The 22,561-nt window shown below is 50.2% G+C and overlaps 1 protein-coding gene across 11 annotated transcripts in view; it reads left to right on the top strand.

Moving 5' to 3' along the window:
* The window catches only part of si:ch211-106a19.1 (uncharacterized protein LOC561797 homolog), a 536,207-nt gene that overhangs the window by 396,974 nt on the left and 116,672 nt on the right, over window positions 1-22,561 (top strand). The window contains exon 1 of one of the 11 annotated variants that reach the window (XM_038792405.1): window positions 13,429-13,628. The exons of the other annotated variants lie outside the window; for them this stretch is intronic. Within the exon in view, the coding sequence (XP_038648333.1) occupies window positions 13,596-13,628 (33 nt within the window). The 5' untranslated portion in view covers window positions 13,429-13,595. Of the gene's footprint in view, window positions 1-13,428; window positions 13,629-22,561 lie in introns of those variants that run through there. 11 annotated transcript variants of the gene reach the window in all.

The raw sequence follows: 22,561 nt of genomic DNA, 5'->3' as shown, positions 1-22,561 counted from the left end.
GGGGTGGGTGGAACATAGGGTCTCACTGTACGCGGACAACCTGCTCTTACTGATCCAGGGGCAGGGATGGGTGAGATCATGGCGACTTTGGGGGAATTTGGCCGGTTTTCGGGATATAAACTGAATATGACAAAGAGCGAGATGTTTGTAGTCCAGGCAAGAGGTCAGGAGGGTCGGCTGTTTAAGTTAATGGGGGACAGTTTTAGGTACCTGGGGATACAAATGGCGCGTGACTGGGGCTGGTTACTGTGGTGAATGTGATTCACACTATATATAATTGCCAATATCACTCCATGTATATATGTTCGTTATCTACCCATTGTAAGTGCAGTTGCACTATCCGACCACCAGGGGGGAGTCGCTCTGGGAGTACGCGAGAGTTTGTACTGGGCTCCTCCCTTGGCTCCACCCAGGACTCCTCCCCCTGGGACCAATGTATAAAGATCAATGCCTTAGAGCCAGCCTGCCAGTTCACCTGAAGTTCAACGACGAATAGGCTGGCTCTATTGTAAGTGTATTAAAGCCTCTGTTCAGATCCAACTACACGTGTTCGCTGAATTGATGGTTCCATCAGTTACACAAGTTGAACTTGTGCTGGTTGGTCGAGCAGATATGGGGCAAGTTTTGGAGATGGAATGCGCTACCGCTGTCGCTGGCTGGGAGGGTGCAGATGGTTAAGATTACGTCCTACCGAGATTTTTATTTGTATTCCAATGCCTCACAATTTTCATCCCGCGGTCCTTTTTTAAGAGGATCAACAAAATTATTTTGGGCCTTGTCTGGGCGGGTAAATCCCCGCAGGTGAAGAAGGCGATGCTCGAGAGGAATCGGGGGAGGGGGGCTTGCCCTCCCAAACTTCAGTAATGACTATTGGGTGGCCGATATTGCTATGATAAGGAAATGGGTGGTGGGGGCGGGGTCAGTTTGGGAGCAGATGGAGGCAGCTTCATGTAGGGGCATCAGCTTGGGGGTATTGATAACGGCACCTCTGCCGTTCCCACTGGCGAGATATTCCACCAGTCCTGTTGTGGTGGCAGCCGTGAGGATCTGGGCACAGTGGAGGAGGTACGTTGGAGCAGTGGGAGCATCGGTCGGGTCCCCAATATGTGACAACCACTGGTTTTCCCCAGGGAGCCTGGATGGGGGGTTTCGAGTATGGCGAAGGGCGGGAATTGAGTGGATGGGAGACCTGTTCCTAGAAGGGAGCTTCCCGAGCTTGAGGGCACTGGAGGAGAAGTTTGGGTTAGCAAGAGGGAACAACTTCAAATATTTACAGGTGCGGGACTTTCTGCGCAGGCAGGTATCATCCTTCCCACTCCTGCCACTAAGGGGGATCCAGGATAGGGTAGTGTCTAGGAGATGGGTGGGGCACGGGAGTGTCTCGGACATCTACAAAAAACTAATGGGGGCGGAGGAGATGCAGACCGAAGAGCTGATGCATAAGTGGGAGAAGGAGCATGGGGGAGAGATGGAGGACGGCTTATGGGCAGACGCGTTGAGCAGAGTCAATGCGACTGCTACATGCGCAATGCTCAGCTTGATCCAATTCAAGGTGGTACACTGGGCCCATATGACAGTGGCCCGGATGAGTAGATTCTTTGGGGTGGACAGGTGTGTAAAATGTGCGGGCGGATGAGCGAACCATGTCCGCATGTTCTGGGCGTGTCCAAAACTTAGGGGATATTGGCAGGGGTTTGCGGAGGTCATGTCCAGAGTATTGAAAAGAAGGGTGGCAATGAGTCCAGAGGTGGCGATTTTTGGGGTGTCGGAGGATCCGGTAGTCCAGGAGGAGAAAGAGGCAAATGTTCTGGCCTTTGCCTCCCTGGTAGCCCGGAGACGGATATTATTAGCTTGGAGGGACTCAAAGCCCCCGAAGTCGGAGGCCTGGCTAACTGACATGGCGAGCTTTCTCGGCCTGGAGAAGATTAAGTTCGCCTTGAGAGGGTCAGTGCTAGGGTTCGCCCGGAGGTGGCAACCATTCTTCGGCTTCTTTGCGGAGAATTAATCGTCAGCAGGAGGGGGCTGGGGTAGCGTAGAATAGGGGGTTAATTGGGCGGGTCTTGGAGGGATGGGTGTCGTTGTTTGCACTATGTTTAGTGTTCTTTGTACATTGTTGTTATACTGTTATTGTTTGTAATGCCAAAAATACTTCATTAAAATTGTTTATTAAAAAAAAATAATCGGGCATAGCAAGGAGTAGGATCGACCCCGGGAGTGGGGGCCACCACACTAATGGGAAGAGCTAGCACAAAGCAGCATGAAAGCAATGGGGGCCGCGGCGCATCTCCCAGCGGGGGGAGAGAGCATCTGGCAGGGGGGTGGGGACCACAGGGGTAGGGAAGGAAAATGTAAAGGGAGGGGGAGGGTATAAAGGGGGACAGAGGGGAAAGCGGGACCACGAGGGGAACACAATGAGAAGGAAGGGAAACATTTTAGATTGGCTTCAGCAGGTAAGGTTCAGGTTGAAGGAACAAGATGGCACAATAAGCAGCCACTTTGGAGGGTCCCTAAACAAAGGGAAACCTTTGGAGTGCAGGGGCTTGCCCACACAGTGTGTACACAGTGGCGGCCATGTTGGGTGACTCCTGGACAAAGGGAAACCCTGGAGTGCAGGGACCCGGCCTCATGGTGAGAACGCTGACCGTGGATGGCCCCCTAACAAAAGGAAATCTGGAGTGGAGGGGCGTGACCAACAGGTAAGTATGGTTGATCCTGTAGGAAGAGGGAGACCCCCCCCGGATTATCACCTGGAATGTTAGGGGACTTATGGCACAGTAAAAAGATCCAGAATCTTCGCCCATCTGAGGAGTTTGAATGCCAACATAGCCTTCCTCCAAGAGACGCCTCTAAGGGAAAAGGACCGACTGCAGGTAAGGATGGGCTGGGTGGGACAGACCTACCATTCCTGCTGTGGGATAAGGGCTCGTGGGGTAACTATTTTGATAAGCAAGAGGGCGGTGTGATTACGGTGACAAAGACGGTTACGGACAAGGGGGACGGTACATCATGGTCAGCGGTGTCCTAGACAGGGCACCAGTAGTCCTTGTAGATTTGTATGCGCCCAACTGGAATGACATTGATTTATATAGGAGACCATGGTGGAAAACCCCGACATGGACACACATTGACTGATCATTTGGGTGGGACTTCAACTGTGTACAGGACCCATTGACGGGCCGATCCAACCCCAAAACGAGGAAAAAGACAGGTATGGCCACGGAACTAGGAATGTTAATGGAGCAGATGGGGGCAGTGGACCCATGGCTGTTCCTGCACCCAGGTGAGAAGGAATTCTCGTTCTTCTCACCAGTACACAAGGTATATATACCTGTATTGACTTCTTTGAAGTGGGGAAATTGGTGCTTCCAGAAATAGTCAGAGCTATACTCAAATACTCCGTGATAGTCATGTCTGACCACGCTCCGCACTACATGGATGCGAGGGTGGAGACGGGCCATGCCCAACGACCTACCTGGAGGTTGTACACAGACCTGTTGGCCAACACAGTCTACTGCCAGAAAACGGAAGGCCATAGGCAAGTACATTGCTAACAACCAGTTCATCCTGCCCGTGTGCGCGTGGTTTTCCTCCGGGTGCTCCGGTTTCCTCCCACAGTCCAAAGATGTGCAGGTTAGGTGGATTGGCCATGATAAATTGCCCGGTTTGGACTAGGGACGGGGTTCATCTCATTGGTGAGACTCCTGTACAAGGTGAATGTTCGGACCGACACCACCAACTCTGAATACTTCCAGTTGCACAGTGGCACGAGGCAGGGATGCCCGCTGTCCCGCTCCTGTTCACCACTGCCAATCACCCTGCGAGATGCAAGAGGCTGGAAGGGTATCTGAAGAGGAGGCAGAGAGCACAGAGTCTCACTTTATGCGGATGATCTTCTCCTCTACATCTCGGACCTGCAGAATGGCATGAAAGAATTCATGAAGCTCCTGGAGGAGTTTGAAGCCTCCTTGGGCTACAAACTCAGCCTGGGCAGAAGTGAGGTTTACCCATTCAAGCCGATCAGAGGACGGGCAGAGCTGGAAGGTCTCCCATTTAAAATAGCCTGAAACAAATTCCGCTACTTGGGGATCCAGATAGCCCACCACTGGACAGAGATTCGCAAGTGGAACCTGACCAGTCTGGCGAAGGAAGTTAAAAAGGACCTACGGAGATGGGATGCACTCCCACTCTTACTGGTGGGGAGGGTGCAGACGATCAAGATGAACATACTGCCAAGGTTCCTCTTCCTGTTTAGATCCAAATCTATCTTCATCCCCAAGACCTTTTTCCAAAGAATAGATAAAATGATTATGACATTTGTATGGTGGGGGGAAATCCCTAAGATAACTGCAGATGAAAAGAAGCATGGGAGGCCTGACCCTTCCAAAATTGCAATACTACCACTGGGTAGCCACAGCCAAGAGAGTGAGGGGATTGGTAAGGGAACAGAACATGGAATGGGTGAAGATGGAGGAGTGCTCCTGCATGGGAATGACCCTGCAAGCCCTCGCCACCACAGCACTCCCATCCCCCCCCCCCCCCGTCAAAACACACAAAAAACACAGTGGTAGGAGCAACACTAAGAACCTGGAACCAGATGGGACAACACTTCGGGCTAACCGACGTGTCCACCATCTGCGGCAACCACAGGTTCCCATCAGCCATGCTAGACGTCATATTTAAGAGGTGGAGACAGGACGGGCGACGCTAACGATCAGGCACTTTTATATGGGGACAGACTCACGACCTTAGAAGAGCTGACGGAGAGGCTGGAACTACCGAACCGATAGGAACTCCGACATTTACAAGTCAAAAACTTTCTCCACAAGGAGACGACAAGGTACCCTAGAGACCCGAGAAACACAATGTTGGAGGAGCTGCTGGACATGGTCAGAATGAAAAAAGGGAACTGCGGGAACATATACGGACAACTTTTAGAAATGAAATGAAAATGAAATGAAAATCGCTTATTGTCACGAGTAGGCTTCAATGAAGTTACTGTGAAAAGCCCCTAGTCGCCACATTCCGCCGCCTGTCCGGGGAGGCTGGTACGGGAATCGAACTGTGCTGCTGGCCTGCTTGGTCTGCTTTAAAAGCCAGCGATTTAGCCGAGTGAGCTAAACCAGCCCCTAGAAAGGGCAAGATCACCACTAGACAGAGCAAGGCAGAAGTGGGAGGAAAACTTGCGGATGGAAGTAAGGTGGAGACTCTGAAGTGAAGCACTAAGTAGTGCCGAATCCACCACCTCTTGAGCAAGCCTCATGCAGATTAAAGTGGTGCACAGAGTACACCTGACAAGAACCTGAATAAGCAGGTTCTTCCCGGAGGTGGAGGACAAATGTGAACGATGCCAGGGAGGCCCGGCTAACCAGGTCACACGTTCTGGGCATGCCCCAGACTTGTCAGGTTCTGGACAGCGTTTTTAGAGGCGATGTCCAAGTTTATGGGGTTGAAAGTGGAGCCGCGCCCGAGGGAGACGGTCTTCGGGGTATCAGCCAGAACTTCATTTGGGGAAGAGGGCCAATGCCCTTGCTTTTGCTTCCTTAATCACCTGCTGGAGAATCCTGCTCGGCTGGCGATCAACAGCACCATCCACAGCTGCGGGTTGGCTGGCAGACCTGTCGGAATTTCTCCACCAGGAGAAGATCAGATACACCATCCGAGGGTCAGACAATGGCTTCCACAAAACGTGGGGGCCATTCATTTGCCTGTTCCAAGACCTGTTTGAAGCCAACAACGGATAGGAAGGGGGGGGGGTGGGGCCGCATGGGAACCACCGGGGCCACAGAAAGCAGCGAGGAACTAGGTTGGGGGGGGGGGGGGGTCAATGGGGGAGAGACACAAGGAAACGCCAGGAGGGAACTCAGTGAGAGATTGACATGGAGGGAAGAGGTCCCCCGCCACAAGGCAGTAAGAGCAAAATGAGCGAGAAATAAATCATCCACGGCAGCGAAAGGGGCCTAAGACAAAGTAGAAAAGGGGAGGGGGAACAAAGGGAGGGAGTGGAGAGGGGTGCCAAAATGGAACAGTATGTAAATTGTAAATAATAACTGTTTCAGTCATCTCCTGTACAGTGTAAAAGTGTAAACTTCAATAAAAATATTTATTAAAAAAAATAAAATTCCATTTGCCACTTGGCTGCCCATCTGACCTGTCCATCTAAATCACCCTGTAATCTAAGGCTTTCCTCCTCGCTATTTATTACACCACAGATTTTTGTGTCATCTGCAAACTTACTGCTCATACCACCCACATTCCCATCTAGATCATTAAAGAATACTACGAACAGCAAGGGAACCCAGCACTGATCCCTGCGGACTACCACTGGACACAGGCTTCCAATCACAAAAGCAATCTTTGACCAACACCCTCTGCCTCCTGCCACATTTGGATCCAATTTGCCAAATTGCCCTAGATCCCATGGGCTCCTATCTCCATGCGAGACCTTGTCAAAAGCCTTAATGAAGCCCATATAGACTACATCAACTGCACTACCCTCTTCTACACACCTAGTCACTTCCTCTCAAAATTCAATCAAATTTGTTTCTCATGATCTCCCCTTGGCAAAGCCATGCTGTCTGTCCTTGATTAGTTCTGTTCCTCAAAATTATTTACAATAATTTCCCTACCACTGATGTTAGACTCACTGGACTGAAATTACCTGGTTCTTCCCTTCTTGTGCCACATTAACTGTCCTCTGACGCCTCTCTTATGGCCAGAGAAGATTTGAAAATTAACGTTGCCTCTTCTCTTACCTCACACAGCAGCCTAGGATACATCTCACCTGAGACTGGGGATTTATCCACTAAGAAGCCTGCTAAAACCGCTAACACCTCCTCCCTCTCGATGCTAATGATCACAGATCACATAATCTCTACAGTGCAGAAGGAGATGACTCAGCCCATCGAGTCCGCACCGACCCTCCGAAGGAGTACCCTCTCCCTGTAACCCCACCTAACCTGCACATCTTTGGACTGTTCAATTATCTGTTCAATTATATACAGTCCCCCTCTTTGCTTTTCTATACCTACATTGTCCTTCTCCACAGTGAACACAGATGCAAAATACTCACTTAATACCTCACCTACTTCTTTCAGCTCTATGCACAGGTTGTCACTTTGGTCCCTAATTGGCCCTACTCTTTCCCTGGTTATCTTCTTGTCCTTAATATACTGATGAAACTTATGGAACATTTTGAGCTAATAAATGCACAGATAGAAATGTCGGCTACCCTGGGTGGGATTCTCCGAGCCTCCGCTCCGAAATCGCGATCGGCACGGGGACGGAGAATGGGCATCAATGCCGAAGCCCGGCGTGACGCCGCTCCCGCATTATCCAGTTCCCCAGAGAATTGGCGTGAGTCACGCGCAGTCTACGCGGCACGGGTAGGGGGCCATAGACAGGCCCCGCGGCGATTCTCCAAGAGTAAATGTCTGAGTTCCTGATGGCGTGGGTCTCTCATTGTTCCACCCGTTGGGAACTCAGCATGGCGGCTGCAGACTCAGTTTGCGGCCGCCCTGGTTGGGGGGGGGGGGGGGGGGGGAGACGTCACAAATGGCCAGGCTATCGATCGGGGGCCACCAATCCGCTGGTGTGCGCGATTTTGGGGGGGCCTAACTTCTTGGTACCATGTTGCGCGGGGCAGCCGACGCAGGCCACTGCTGGGCGCGTGTGCGGACCCCCGACCGGAAGTGCAGGGCCCCGTATCGGCAGCCAGAGCTGCGAGGACTACTCCGGATCCCTGCCATCCCCCTCCAGGTTGGAGAATCACTTTGGACTTTCTTCAGGAAAGTCCAGAGTGATTCGCCTGCGTTTTCACGCTGGAGTGGGAACATAGCCCCATTATTGCAGAATCCTGCCCCCTGTTTGTGGGTCTCCCACATGGACTGAAAAGGCATTAGACTGGGTTTTCTTGATAGATTTCTGCAGGGGGAAGGGCCTGTTTATGCCTGGTCTCCATCCCCATTACCCTGCCTTGGGAGATCCTAGATGTGCAAAACTGGGGAGAAATTCTCCGACCCCCAGCAGGGTCGGAGAATCGCCTGGGGCCGCCGAAAATCCCGTCCCCGCCGTGGCAGAGATTCTCCACCACCCGGGAAGTGGCGGTGGCGGGAATCTCGCCACTCCGATCCGAGAGGCCCCTGCGGAGATTCTCCGGCCCGGCTGGGCCGAAGTCGCGCCGCTGGGAGGCCTCTCCCGCTGCCGAAGTTTAAACCACCTCTGGAACGGCGTGATCAGCGGCGCGAGCGGGCCCCGGGGTCCTGGGGGGGGCGGGGGGCGATCGAACCCCGGGGGGTGCCCCCACGGTGGCCTGGCCCGCGATCGGGGCCACCCGCTCAGACTCCGGGCCAGTGCCCTGGGTGCACTATTTTCCTCCGCGGCCGCCACGGCCCCCGCCATGGCGGAAGCGGAAGAGAACCCCACATCACGCATGCGCCAGCAGTGACGTCAGCTGCCGCTGACGTCACTGCCGGCGCATGCGCCGACTGGCGAAAGCCTTTCGGCCAGCCCTGCTGCCGGGGGCGCCAGTATTTTGCGCCAGTCTTCTGGTGCAAACCGCTCCGGCGCGGGGCTGGCCCCCAAAGGTGGGGAGAATTCCCCACCTTTGGGGAGGCCCGACCCCTGAGTGGTTGGCGCTACTCCCCTACGCCGGCACCCTCCGTCACGCCGGGTAGGGGAGAATGCCGCCCCTGGTCTGAGCCTAAAGTGGGAACAGGCCAAGTGTTAAGGGTGGCAGATAAAGTGGAAGGCTTTGCGCTTGGCCCCTATCCCACTGTCACCTCTGTGTGCACTTGTGGGGTGGCCAAAGAAGCTGGTAATTGGAGTTTGAACTGTGACTAAAAGGATCCTGAAACCACCACAAAATATTTATTTTAGCATTAATGAATTTGTGTTCTGTTTGACAGCCCACTCCTGCCCTCACCCCACTTGATCTTTCATCCTGATTGCTGGGAGGCTGCAGCCTCCAATTCATCCTTGTCACACAGCCAGGCAGGCGTTGACTGAGAGGAAAATCGCCTCATAATGTTAAATGGCTCCAACCTTAATCATTGTCAAATGTCAGGCAGGAGCGTTGAGAATAAAGGCACCAATGCATTGCACTTTAGTCTCAATGTGAGGATCTCACATTGGATCCGTTGGGTCTCCTGATGCTCACCACTGGCAAAACATGTCAATCTTTACACATTTGGCTCCCAGTAGCATTTATTCCAAAGAGGCACAAATGGTGTTTATCCAAATCTTCCTCAGTCCTGAAGTACAACAAAATTACAACAGGATCTATTTTAAAAAAATAAATCACTGTTAAAATATCATTAACACCCTGTCAGGATTTGTATTTTGTTTTAACAGTAAGTGCTAATGATACAGTATAATCAAGGGTAATGGCTTTGAGGAATCACAGAGCCAGACACTGTGAGGTGCTGGATCCACGTTGGTCAGAGGGAGGGGTCATTCTCATCACCATGTGTGACGACATCATAAAGACATTCATTTTGGAATCCATTTATGATGTCATTACATATAGCAACCAAAACATTTCTTCCCTGACAGTAACACTGACCCTGTCTGGGAGCAAGGACCAAACCAACACAGAGCTGGATTAAATTTGGCCAAGTACAGGTACAGTCAACAACACAGAGCAGAGCTGGAAGCAAGAGCTTGAGACTCTTGTTTGAAATAGTTAAGGACTGTCCCTTCTGACTGGTTATTGTGAACTGTTGCTGATAGATTCGCATGAGGCATTTTGTCCAGGAAAACAGGAGACCATGAACCAAAGAGGAAGATTTACAAATTCTCTCATGCAACTGAATGGGAGTCAGTATTGGTCCATTGCTACGGATGTATTTGAAGGGAATGATTAAATCTTCATGTGGCAGTGTACGGTGGCATGGCATAGACCCCCACTCCAACACGCCCTTCCCCAAGGCCTCAAAACTGCGGAATATTCCCTCTGTAATTGTCAAACTCCTAATGCCCACACCTGCACCATCTAATTATTAGTTTGTCTGCTACTTGTTTTAACCTTGGTGGTACCTACACTTTTGGAGTCTGATCTGTCAATCCAGTTCCTGAAGGGCAGGTTAGCTGATGAAGGAACTGTAGGCAACTTGCCGATGACGCATTCAGATTAAGTTCCTGCCTGTGCAACATAACCCTGTTGTTGACCTGTTTTCCTTTCCAAATCAAAATCTTTTTTCTTGCATACATTAGTTGACAAATGTGTTTAAATAGCACAGTTAGAAACTTATTGTGTTAAACTACACTCTAAAGATAGCATGCAGCGGAAATAAAGCACTTTGTATTCAATGTTCCACTGCATAACACGTTAGAAGAAATATTAGTTAGAATGTAGTCACACTGTCATCACCAGAGAACTGCCTCCAAAGAGTTATTTGAAGCCAGTATTTGGAAGTGAAACATTAATATGTTAACCCAGGCTAACTCAGCCTATTTTCTCTTTTAAAACCAAGACCGTTGCAACTATCTCAACATTTGCACCAGCAAGACACACAATGCTGCAAAGATTCTCAAACGTTTGCTCAACTGAGAGCTGTCAGCACACTTTAAATCTGAGTCAGATATTAATTTTGGTTTTATTTTGTGCCCGGATTATGAAGCTCCCACATCCAGTAACTATTCCACTCATGAGAAGCTGCACCTTCATTTCATTTCATTTCAACATTTGCAATTCTCAAGTTCTCCCCTGAGCCTAAGAATGACTGGAAAATTATGGCCAGAGCCTCTGCAGTTTCCACTCTCACTTCCCTCAGCATCTTTAGATGCATCTCATCCGGTCCCGGTGTTTGATGAACTTTAAGTACAGACAGTCTATCCGACACCTCCTTATTAAATCATTCTTGTGGTGTTAATTGCCTCCTCTTTCACTGTGGCCTGGGTCTTCCTCGATAAAGGCAGATATAAAGTATTAATTCCCACTGCCTCCATGCATAAATCGCCTTTTTGATCCATAATCGGCCCTACTCCTTTTACCACCCCTTTACATGGCAACAGAAGACTTTAGGATTCCCTTTTATGTTAGCTACCAGTCTATTTTCATAATCCATCTTTGCTTTTATTTGCTTTTTCACTTTGCCTCTGAACCTTCTATATTCAGCCTGGTTCTCCATTTATTATCCACTTGAAATTTGTTGTGAGTACACTTTTTCTTCTTCATCTTAATCTCTATATCTTTTGTCATCCAGGAAGCTCTGGATTTGTCTACCTTACCTTTCCCTTGAGAGGGAGTATACCTTAACTTTGCCTGAACCATCTATTCTTTGAAAGTTCAGCTATTATTTTTCCTGCCAATCTTTGATTCCAATTTATTTGACCCACATCCGTTCTTACCCCATTGAATTTGCCTTTGCCCCAGCTAATTAGTCTTGTTCTTGATTGTTCTTTGTCCATCTCAATGGCCAACCTAAATCTTATGAAAGAATGATCATTATACCCTACATGTTCTTCTACTGCTATTTGATCCACTTCATTCCCACAGACCAGGCCCAGCAGTGCCTCTCCTCGCATTGGATTGAAAACATTGTAAAAGGTTTTCATGTGCATACTCTCAGAACTCTTGATCCTCTCTGTTACTACTATCACAGTCCACATTTGGATAATTGAAGTCCCCCATTACAAATACTCAATAATTCTTGCATTTCTCTGTAATTTATTTTTAACTTGAGTAGTCGCAATATATTTCTGTACAGTGGAGTCAATAGGAAGGGTTTGGTTCATTTGAATTCCTTGCTTAGAGCAGAAGTATCTACAGTGGAAAATTGGGTGCAAGTCATTTTTGTGCCTAACTGTAATACACCTGAGTATCTTACAATAACTTAAAGCTCTGGTTCACAGTCTGCAGAGCCTTGAATCCAGAAACAATTTCACCATAGCCCTCAATCTATTTCAGGCATCCATTGGGAACTGCGCAGGATTAGTCAAGGGGCAGTAAGGGCTTAAACTCTGCAGATAACTGATGTTCTTATCCATAGGGCTGGTAAGTTTGTCAGACTTGGAATGCCTGAGGAAATAAAGACATGTGAATAACAGTACACAGGCTTGTGTCACAATGAGTTGACTGTGTGCTGCTGAGGGACAAGGTTCATGTGGGAGGCTGGAAACTTGATGATGAAGCTCAGCCCTTGCTGCCACGGCGGATGTCTCCTTAGTCCCCGAAAGAAATGTCTTCACCACTTTTATAATCCACCAGCCCAACACCCTGAGACCCCATTGGTTATGTTCCAAATGCTGATTTGCACTCACTTTGCATTCAGGCAAATGTTAGTGAAAGTGACCGGAAATTGGAGGGTAACTAGATATCAGCGGAATGGTTGTACAAACATGCACCCCCACAGAAGGTTGCCTTGTGTGCCACACCCTGCTTTTGTGTTTTGAAATAGCTCCTTTGGTGAGGGGAAAGCCTGTAACTGTCATTGTACTGGAGTCCATTTTGTGCAGTGCTTCAGTGAAACATCTGTCTTTGTACACTCAACAACTGCAGGCAGCAGCAGCTGGACACCTTTGTTTATGGTTTTACTTTGGCTCCCTCTGGCTGTTGGATTAATGTTGCCCTTTCAAACCTGGATCTTGTCCAGATCAAACTTGGACATTGAAAAAAAAACGTCTTCCAGCTCCAAGGAGTGAACATATGTAAAATGAGTTGAAGGCAGTTTCAACCTAGCTCCCAAAGGAATGCATGTTGCCCGATCAGAGCTCATGTAGATGGATGATGTGTGATTGAAAATATAATTCTCCATGTGCTTTTGTATTATTGTGGTAAAAGTATACTGTTGGGGCACAGTAGAAGTAAGTGTGTTCCAATTGTGTGATACTGAAGGTGTTGGTGCTTATAGAAGGACTAGAAAAGGAGACCTATTGTGTTCACTTACTTTATGCTGGCAATTGGAGAGACTGAGGGGAAATATTGAGTTCTCTCGCACTGAGGTACTGCCATTTGATGACTAATAAATGTTATTGTTGAATTTCTTTCATCATCGGATGTGTATCACAATGCATTTAGAGCTTTCAACTTTAGTAGTAGTTTTAAAAATTATATCTAAGACTATTGCAACTTTAAAAGGAAATGTGATAATTGGCAACACTGTCGTTGGTGCGTATAAATAAAGCCAAATGCGATTTTGGAGATTGTCAGAACTGAAAGTAAAATCGGGCCTTGTGAGAGTGGTGGAGAAGTGTAATTTGTTGCATTATGGGAACTGCGCATTCAAATTGAAATGAGATAACTAACTGCGTGATAATCCCTCGGCAGAGTGAAATGCTTGTTTTATCCACATGCAGAAGATTAGCTTCCCTTGGGTAAATGCCATTGGGCTGCCTGTTAGCCCTACTCAGGCAGAAACAAGAGGGTTATGTGACATCATGTGTAAGTAAGCAAGGCAAGAAATCCTGCTACTCCCTCTTCTGTTATGGGATCGTGATACAGTGACAAGCTCCTGTCTATTTCTTTGATCATGAACCGGGTACATTTGCAGTGAGCTGCTAGAGTGTGCTGCACGGCGTCCTGGAAAGAATGGGTGCAGGTTTGAGACTGCAATTCACTCAACTCTGTGATTCATGGGCTTGCCATTGAGTACAAGGGGATGGATACAAGCAGAAGTGGAAGTTCCAATCGGGTAAGGAAATAAGAAGGTGAATTGACCTGCAAGTTACTCATCACAAATCCTCAGTGTCAGGCATAGAACAGCAGTGACTGAGGTCTGGCAGCAGGCTCACACTTCTTTATGTCTGAAATGCGTGATGACATGGACCAAAATGTTAAAATTTTAGGAAGTGCAATTTTTCATTCCCTCTATTTTAACGCAGTCGCTGCCTTCCAGAAGGCAATGGGTGTGGGGTGTCTCTAACAAGGCCAGCATTTATTACCCCTCCCTAATTGGCCTTGAGAAGGTTAGCCACTTGCTTGAGGAGCTGCAGCCCATGTGGTGACTATGTTCCCACAGTATTGGTAGGTGAGAGTTGCAGGACTTTGATCTAGCATTGATAAAGGAGCAGTAGCAAAGAGGTCAGAGTATAAACCCCCCCCCCCCCCCCCACATAATGATGTAGTCTGAGATTAGTAATACCCCATTAGTCACCACAGAGAATGGCAACATATGCTAATATTGACCTCTGAACCCAGTGGTTTAAATTGCTGTATTTCTGTTCGCTCACACTGACCCTCAATATGTGGTACCTTCCAAGCACCGATTATATTAAAGTATTCATTTTGGAAAGTCAATAGGTTCACCTGATTGAAGATGTGAATCCTGGATGGTGATGGGTCTGCATTGTGTATCAAGTGGGGTTAATTCTGTAAGTGTTAGTGGAAGCTGAGGCAATTATCTAACAGCGGTCTGCTGTTTTCAACTGCTGTCCTTCACAGTTCAAGTGACAAATAGTCATTCATTTGGAGCTGTGTGAGAGCCTCCAAAATATTTTTTTAAAAACAAAGCATTATTTATCTGAGAGAGAGCTACCAACCAGAAAAAGGAAAACGCTGAAAATGCACACACAGGATGATCAGAATCTTAATGTATTGCGTGTTTCCAGAATTCTTGGTTTAACTAAAAGGGCAAATGCAGTTTCTCTGAATATTTTCCAAGGACGGGGGGGGGGGGGGGGGGGGGGTGCTCAATGTGTGCCAAATCTCAACACTCTCTCGTTTCAGGCTGGTACACGAGCTTGGAGTTATTGATGCTTCAGATTGGGACCCTTGCATTACATCGAATTGGGCTGTCGGGGTTGCTTCTAACGCCACGTAGGGAGACTTTGATGTTATTGCTGTACAGTCTACTGTGTATAATATTTCTGCCGTGGTGTCCTGACCTCAGCAGTTTCAGTGCATGATCCACAAAGAAGAAGTGTAGCTCCTTTCACAACCTCAGCATCTCCCAAGGTGCCTCACAGCCAATAAAGTCCCCTTTTTATGATTTTGGCTGGGAAAGAAGCACTGGCCAGATAATGCAGCAAACTCCCATACTGTTCTTTAAGTAGTGCAATGGGACTTTTGATGTCTGCCTAAGAGAGCATATGGAGCCTCAGTTCAACATCCGATCCAAAGGATGGCAGCCCTGACAGGGCAGCACTCCCTCGGTACTGCACTGAAATGTCGGCCTTGAAATGTACTCAAAATTGTGGTCTGGGCTTTGAGCCCACAACCTGCTGACTTAGGCAAGCGTGCCACTGACTCAGTAAGGACTGAAGGAGCTTCCGGGCGTCAAAGTAAAATAGGGAACTTAATTGACTTTCGTTTTCAAAGAACATTGGAGCTGTGAAAGACTGGTGGAACTTGAAAACAGGACCAGATGGATTCCTGATAGGAAAGGCTCCAAACAAGGTTATTCATCCTTGAACCTCATGGGACTTTGGAAGGGGAAAATGGATGGAGTTGTGCCTTTCTATTCAAAACATTACTTGTTAATTAAGCTGAAATATCAGTGCTCTTACCTCCTGACTCAAACGGTCGTGGGCTCAAGACCGACTCCAGGACTTGAGCGCACAATCTAGGCTAATGTTTCAGTTGCAACATTGAGGAAGTAGGGCTTTTTCAGATGCGTCATTAAACCAGGAGCCCGAACTGCCTGTTCAGACAGATTGTTTAAAATTTCCTATGGTCGATATTCTTGATATTACAACCAACTATCACCAAAGCCCATTGCTGTTTGTAGAACTTGTGCATAAGAACAAGTTTGTTATTCAAATAGAATCCCGACAATGCAGGTACACGGCAATCAGAGTGTCAGTGAATATGAAGATTGCAGAATGAAAGGTCCACAGGCAGATCCCAGTACCACTATCCCCCTGAACATCTATCGGGAGCAAAGAATGCCTGGGGTCACTATGGCCTCTACTACGCAACCTAAGCCAACTGGCAAAGAATGGACATCGATACTGTAGCGCTAACAATTGTACTCAAAGACGAGAGACTAGTACAATCGAGGCTTTATTGATGTGCGATGCTATTCCTCCATCTGCAACTGTAGACTAGGGTCTGAGTGACTCGCACGCATATTTATACACCAGCTCCCTGTGGGCGGAGCTAGCCGGCAGGGGCTTACCGGAGGAACCTGTATTATAGGTACAGGCATACATCCCCCTACTGCAAGTACACATCACTACAGTGGTTATATCACCACATTCACCCCCTGTAAAAAAAATGAGTCCGGCGGGGGTGACATGTAACTATAAAACAAAGGATGAGCTATTTACAAGAGGGTCCAAACAAAGAAAACCAAGAGTCCATCCGGTTAGCAGGTCACAGGTTGAGCCGAACCGGCGGTCGAATGTTCCGCTGTGATCGGCATAGCTGTGGTGGCGACGTCGGTGCAGGTGCTGGCGGTGTTGGTGCTGGCTGCTGGCGGGATGACTCCGAGAGCGAGCCGAAATCTTCCGAGAGCGAGCCGAAATCTTCTGTGTCCACCAGTGTGGGCAGGGGGACGAGGGATGGACCTGGTGGGGACAAATAGGGGGGCGCCGGGGAAAAGGAGGATGGCGCGGGGGGAAAAGAGGGCGTGGGCATGGGATCGGCACCTGAGGGAGCCAGGTCCCGGAGCGAGACTGTGTCCTGGCGGCCCTCTGGGAACTCCACGTAGGCATACTGAGGGTTGGCGTGGAGAAGGCGTACTTTGTCCACCAGGGGTTCTGCCTTGTGGTGCCGGACATGCCTATGGAGAAGGACTGGGCCCGGAGTCGTGAGCCACGTCAGGAGTGACACCCCGGATGTAGACTTCCGAGGGAAGGCAAAAACACGTTCATGGGGTGTACTGTTAGTTGCGGTGCACAGTAGCGACCGAATGGAATGGAGCGCGTCAGGGAGGACCTGCTGCCAGGGAGCGGCTGGGAGGTTCCTGGACCGTAGGGCCAGCTGGACGGCCCTCCATACTGTCCCGTTCTCCCTCTCTACCTGCCTGTTTCCCCGGGGGTTGTAGCTGGTCGTCCTGCTGGAGGCGATACCTCTGCTGAGCAGGAAATGACGCAGCTCATCGCTCATGAATGAGGATCCCCTGTCACTGTGGATGTAGTCGGGGAAACCGAACAGGGCGAAAATGGAATCCAGGGCCTTGATGACGGTGGCAGACGTCATATCCAGGCATGGGATGGCGAAGGGGAACCTAGAAAATTCATCGACCACACTAAGGATGTAGGTGTTGCGGTCGGTGGAGGGAAGGGGCCCTTTGAAGTCCACGCTGAGGCGTTCAAAGGGGCGGGACACTTTCACCAGGCGCGCGCGATCTGGCTGGTAGAAGTGCGGCTTGCACTCGGCACAGATCTGGCAGTCTCTGGTGACTGTCCGTACTTCCTCGATGGAGTAGGGCAGATTGCGGGCTTTGATCAGATGGTACAAGCGGGTGACCCCCGGATGGCAAAGGCTGTCGTGCAAGGCACGGAGCTGGTTCACTTGTGCGCTGGCACATGTACCTCGGGAGAGGGCGTCTGGGGGCTCGTTGAGCTTGCCGGGGCGATACAAGATCTCGTAGTTGAAGGTGGAGAGCTCGATTCTCCACCGCAAGATTTTGTCATTCTTGATCTTGCCCCGCTGCGTGTTGTTGAACATGAAGGCTACCGACCGTTGGTCAGTGAGGAGAGTGAATCTCCTGCCGGCCAGGTAATGCTTCCAGTGCCGCACCACTTCAACGATTGCCTGGGCCTCCTTTTCAACAGAGGAATGCCAAATTTTGGAGGCGTGGAGGGTGCGTGAAAAGAATGCCACGGGTCTGCCTGCCTGATTCAGCGTGGCGGCAAGTGCGACATCTGAAGCGTCGCTTTCCACTTGGAAAGGCAGTGTCTCGTCTACTGCGTGCACCCCCGCCCAGGCTATGTCTGTTCTAATACGGGCAAAGGCCTGTTGTGCCTCGGCCGAGAGGGGAAAATGTGTGGACTGGATAAGTGGGCGGGCCTTGTCCGCGTATTGTGTGAACCACTGGGCGTAATAAGAAAAGAACCCAAGGCAGCGTTTGAGGGCCTTGGGGCAGTGGGGGAGGGGGAGCTCCATGAGGGGGCTCATGCGGTCGGGGTCGGGCCCCAGTAGTCCGTTTTGGACTACGTAGCCGAGGATGGCTAAGCGGTCTGTGCGGAACACGCACTTCTCCTTGTTGTACATGAGATTAAGGAGCGATGCGGTGTGCAGGAATTTAGAAAGGTTGGCATCATGGTCCTGCTGGTCATGGCCGCAGATGGTGACATTGTCGAGGTATGGGAAGGTGGCCTGCAGTCCGTACCGGTCAACCATTCGGTCCATTTCACGTTGAAATACCGAGACTCCATTCGTGACGCCGAAGGGAACCCTAGGAAATTGGTACAGATGACCGTCTGCCTCTGAAGGCAGTGTAGGGACGGTCCGATTTACGGATGGGGAGCTGGTGGTAGGCGGATTTCAGGTCAATAGTAAAGATGACCCGGTACTGTGCAATCTGATTGACCATATCAGAAATGCGGGGGAGGGGGTACACGTCAAGCTGCGTGTACTGTTTAATGGTCTGGCTGTAGTCCACGACCATCCTGTGCTTCTCCCCGGTCTTAACCACTACCACCTGGGCTCTCCAAGGGCTGTTGCTGGCCTCGATGATACCCTCCCGAAGCAGCCGCTGGACTTCGGACCTGATGAAGGCCTTGTCCTGGGTGCTGTACCGTCTGCTCCTGGTGGCGACGGACTTGCAGTCTGCGGTCAGATTGGCAAAGAGTGAGGGAGGCTCGACCTTGAGGGTCGCGAGGCAGCAAACGGTGAGGGGAGATAGGGGTCCGCCGAATTTGAGGGTGAGGCTCTGGAGATTGCACTGGAAATCCAGGCCTAGTAAGAGTGATGCGCAGAGGTTGGGGAGAATGTACAGATGGAAACGGTCGAATTCCACGCCCTGTACAGTAAGTTTAACCAGGCAGAAACCCCGGATCGGGACAGAGTGGGACCCGGAGGAGAGAGAGATCTGCCGGTTGGCGGGATGGACCGCAAGGGAATAGCACCTTACCGTGTCCGGGTGAACGAAGCTCTCGGTGCTCCTGGAGTCGATGAGGCAGGAGGCCACGTGGCCGTTGACCAGCACCGATGTGGAAGAGGGTGCCAGGTTGCGAGGACGCGACTGGTCGAGCGTAACGGAGGTGAGTAGCAGGCGATTGGCAGTCGAGTCAGATGAGTCCAGCGAGGAGCGATAGCGACCCGTGTCCCGTGGCCCCGTCCCGGCGGGGGGACAAAATGGTGGCGCCAGGAGTACCTGTGGGTAAAATGGCGGCGCCCATGGAGCGCACGTTGTGGGGTCGGGCCAAAATGGTGGCACCTATGGAACGCACATGGCGGTGGTGGATGAAGATGGCGGCGCCCATGGAGTGCACGTGGCGGGGCGGCGAAAGATGGCGGCGCCCACTGATCGCACGTGGGGTCGGGGGAAGCGGTCGGCGGGGCCCATTGAGCTAGCGGCTGAGGCGAGGGGACCGGGGGGGGCGATAGCGGCAACCGTCCGGGACTGACACACCGCTGCAAAGTGGCCTTTCTTGCCACAAGCTTTGCAGGTCACGGTGCGGGCCGGGCAGCGCTGGCGGGGGTGCTTTTGCTGACCGCAGAAGTAACAGCGGGCACCCCCAGGGAGCGCGATGCGGCGAGCAGCGCAGGCGTAGTGCGCGGGGGCGGCTGCTGGGGGGGCCGTTTGCGGGGCCCACGATGGGTAGGACGGGTGGGCCTGGGGAGCCGTTTAGGGGTCCACGAGGGGTAGGATGGGTGGGCCGAGTGGCTAGCGGAGTAAGATCGCGCACTACGGGACGCGGCCGTCATGGAAAGCGCCAGGGCCTTTGCGGCCGCGAGGTCGGGGGCGGCCCCTTCCAGCAGTCGTTGCCGGATGGGGTCCGATGCAATGCCTGTAACAAAGGCATCGCGCATGAGTAAGTCAGAGTGTTCCGTGGCTGTGAGGGCCTGGCAGTCGCAGTCTCGTACCAGAGGTATAAGGGCCCTCCAGAAGTCCTCAATCGACTCACCCGGCTGCTGGACGCGAGTAGAGAGTTGATGCCTCGCAAACAGGGTGTTGGCCGACTGTGCGTCGATAGTTCTCCTTGAGCAGTTCCATAGCTGTGGTGTAGTCAGTCGCATCTTGAATTAGCGGAAAGACACTGGAGCTAAGTCTGGAGTACAGGAGTTGCTTTTTCTGAGCCTCCGTCGGGGGAGGGTCCGCTGAAGAGATGTAGGCCTCAAAGACTGCGAGCCAGTGATCAAAGTCTTTCCTGGCGTGAGGCCACTGCGGATCCAGCTGCAGACGGTCAGGCTTGATTCTGATGTCCATGGTGAACGGAAAATCTCACAGCAATAAATGAATGAAATGAAAATGAAAATCGCTTATTGTCACGAGTAGGCTTTAATGAAGTTACTGTGAAAAGCCCCTAGTCACCACATTCCGCCGCCTGTCCGGGGAGGCTGGTACGGAAATCGAACCGTGCTGCTGGCCTGCTTGGTCTGCTTTAAAAGCCAGCGATTTACCTGAGTGAGCTAAACCAGCCTTGTAGCGCTAACAATTATACTCAAAGATGAGAGACTAGTACAATCGAGGCTTTATTGCTGTGTGATGCTATTCCTCCATCTGCAACTGTCGACTCGGGTCTGAGTGACTCACACGCATATTTATACACAAGCTCCCTGTGGGCGGAGCTAGCCGGCAGGGGCTTACCGGAGGAACCTGTATTACAGGTACAGGCATACATTCCCCTACTGCAAGTACACATCACTACAGTGGTTATATCACCACAGATACTCTATAGATATATGATCTAAGTGTATTCAACACTGCCAGCTGTGGCTCAGTGATAGCATTTCTTGTCCCTACATCACAAGGTTATCATAGAATTCCTACAGAACAGAGAGAGACCATTCAGCCCCTCAAGTCTGCACTGACCCTCGGAAAGAGCACCCGACCTAGGCTCACTCCCCTGCCCTATCCCTATAACCCCATAACCCCAACTAACTTGCAGATCTTTGGACACTAAGGAGCAATTTGGCATGGCCAATCTACCTAACCTGAACATCTTTGGACCGTGGGAGGAAACCTACGCAAACACGGGGACAAAGTGCAAACTCTACACAGACAGTCACCCAGTTGCACCCGGGTCCCTGGCGCAGTGAGGCAGCAGCGCTAACCACTGTGACACCGTACCACCCTTTAAGGTTTCAAGCCGCACTCCAGAGACTTGAGACCTCAGGCCACTGCACCAGTGAAGCACTGAGGAGGCATTTCTTCTGCATGTAAAGGATCCCACGAAAGTATTTTGAAAAGAGGTGAGGGAGCTCTTCCAGGGATCCTGACCAATATTCAAAATCTGGGCGTTTTCCACATTACCTAGAATTACAGAATATTCAGCACAGGAACAGATTGAGGGAGCTTGCTATGTACAAATTGGCTGTCCCTTTTCTTATAGTTCATGAGTGACTACACTTCGAAAGCACTTCATTGTTCAATGTTTTGGGACGCCTGGAGCCTATGAAAAGTGATGAAAATGCACTTTCTATTTTCCTTTGCATTAACAGGATAAACCTTCCCTTTATGTATCTGTGGACTCCATATAATCAGATGCAGCTTTTAAGCTGCCACTTGTCTTTAGGTTGCAGGAAAGCTGGGAAGCTGCAGAGAATGCTGAAAGCCGGCACCCGTACCCTGATAGCAGAATTCTAACTGTACAAATTAAGCAGGTATCTTTGCAATGCAGAGAGCAGTAAAGTGACTGCCCCACGATTGCGCTAAATCAGTGTCTTGTGATCAAGGGCATACATATTCTGTATTTTTATAGAACATATTTTTCAAAAATGTAACTCCTTTAGTAATTGCAACAAAAAAAATCACACAACCAATGTGTTTATTCACAAAACAATCCAGCTAGTCACTGCCTCAAACACAATCTGGTCCTCTGTAAATGCAGGAGTTCAATTCATGGGCTGTTACTGAGATGTGAAATAGGGAGCATCTTCTACTGCTGTGGGCATCTAACTGTGAGGCACCTGTAATTTGACTCGACTCTGGTTAGTTGCAGCTGGGAGCATGCCACCTGGGGATCCCCCAAGTGTGGATCAGAGTGAACTTTGTGTGTTGTTGCTGCATTGTCTGCAGAAACCTGGGGAAATCAGAGAGATGAATACACAAGAGACAGCAGGGGGGAATCAGCAAATGAGTTTTCAGCAGCTGATTGGTAACAATGGGGCTTTTTAAGACAATTACAGTCACCACCAGTAGCAGCAGAGGCTGAAAATGCTCCCTTCCTCCCTCTCTCACTCTTTCTGTCTCTCTCTTGTGATGTCGTCACCCACGCATTGACAGTTTGCTACAGTCAGAGACTTCTAATGACTCGACAGATGGCTTACAGGAGACTGAAATATCCTTTCCTCTCTGTCACACGGCAACACTTCTGCTTAATTAGAGCACTGGGTCACATGATATTTCTGCTGCCGAGGTCTTGGAGCCAGCCTTTCCCACTTTGAAGTGACAGAGAACGCAGCAACAGGACAAGGTGAGTACGGTGTCTCCTCGTTCTCCCTGTATGTAAGGTGGGCTTTGTGATTCACGCGGGCAGTGTCTCAGGTGAGCATTAGAGAAAGCGCTCTGTG

Source organism: Scyliorhinus canicula, chromosome 1 (genome assembly GCF_902713615.1).
Source record: "Scyliorhinus canicula chromosome 1, sScyCan1.1, whole genome shotgun sequence".
NCBI lineage: Eukaryota > Metazoa > Chordata > Chondrichthyes > Carcharhiniformes > Scyliorhinidae > Scyliorhinus > Scyliorhinus canicula.
Note: the sequence above shows the minus strand (reverse complement) of the source record. Positions and strands in the feature narration are given on the sequence as shown.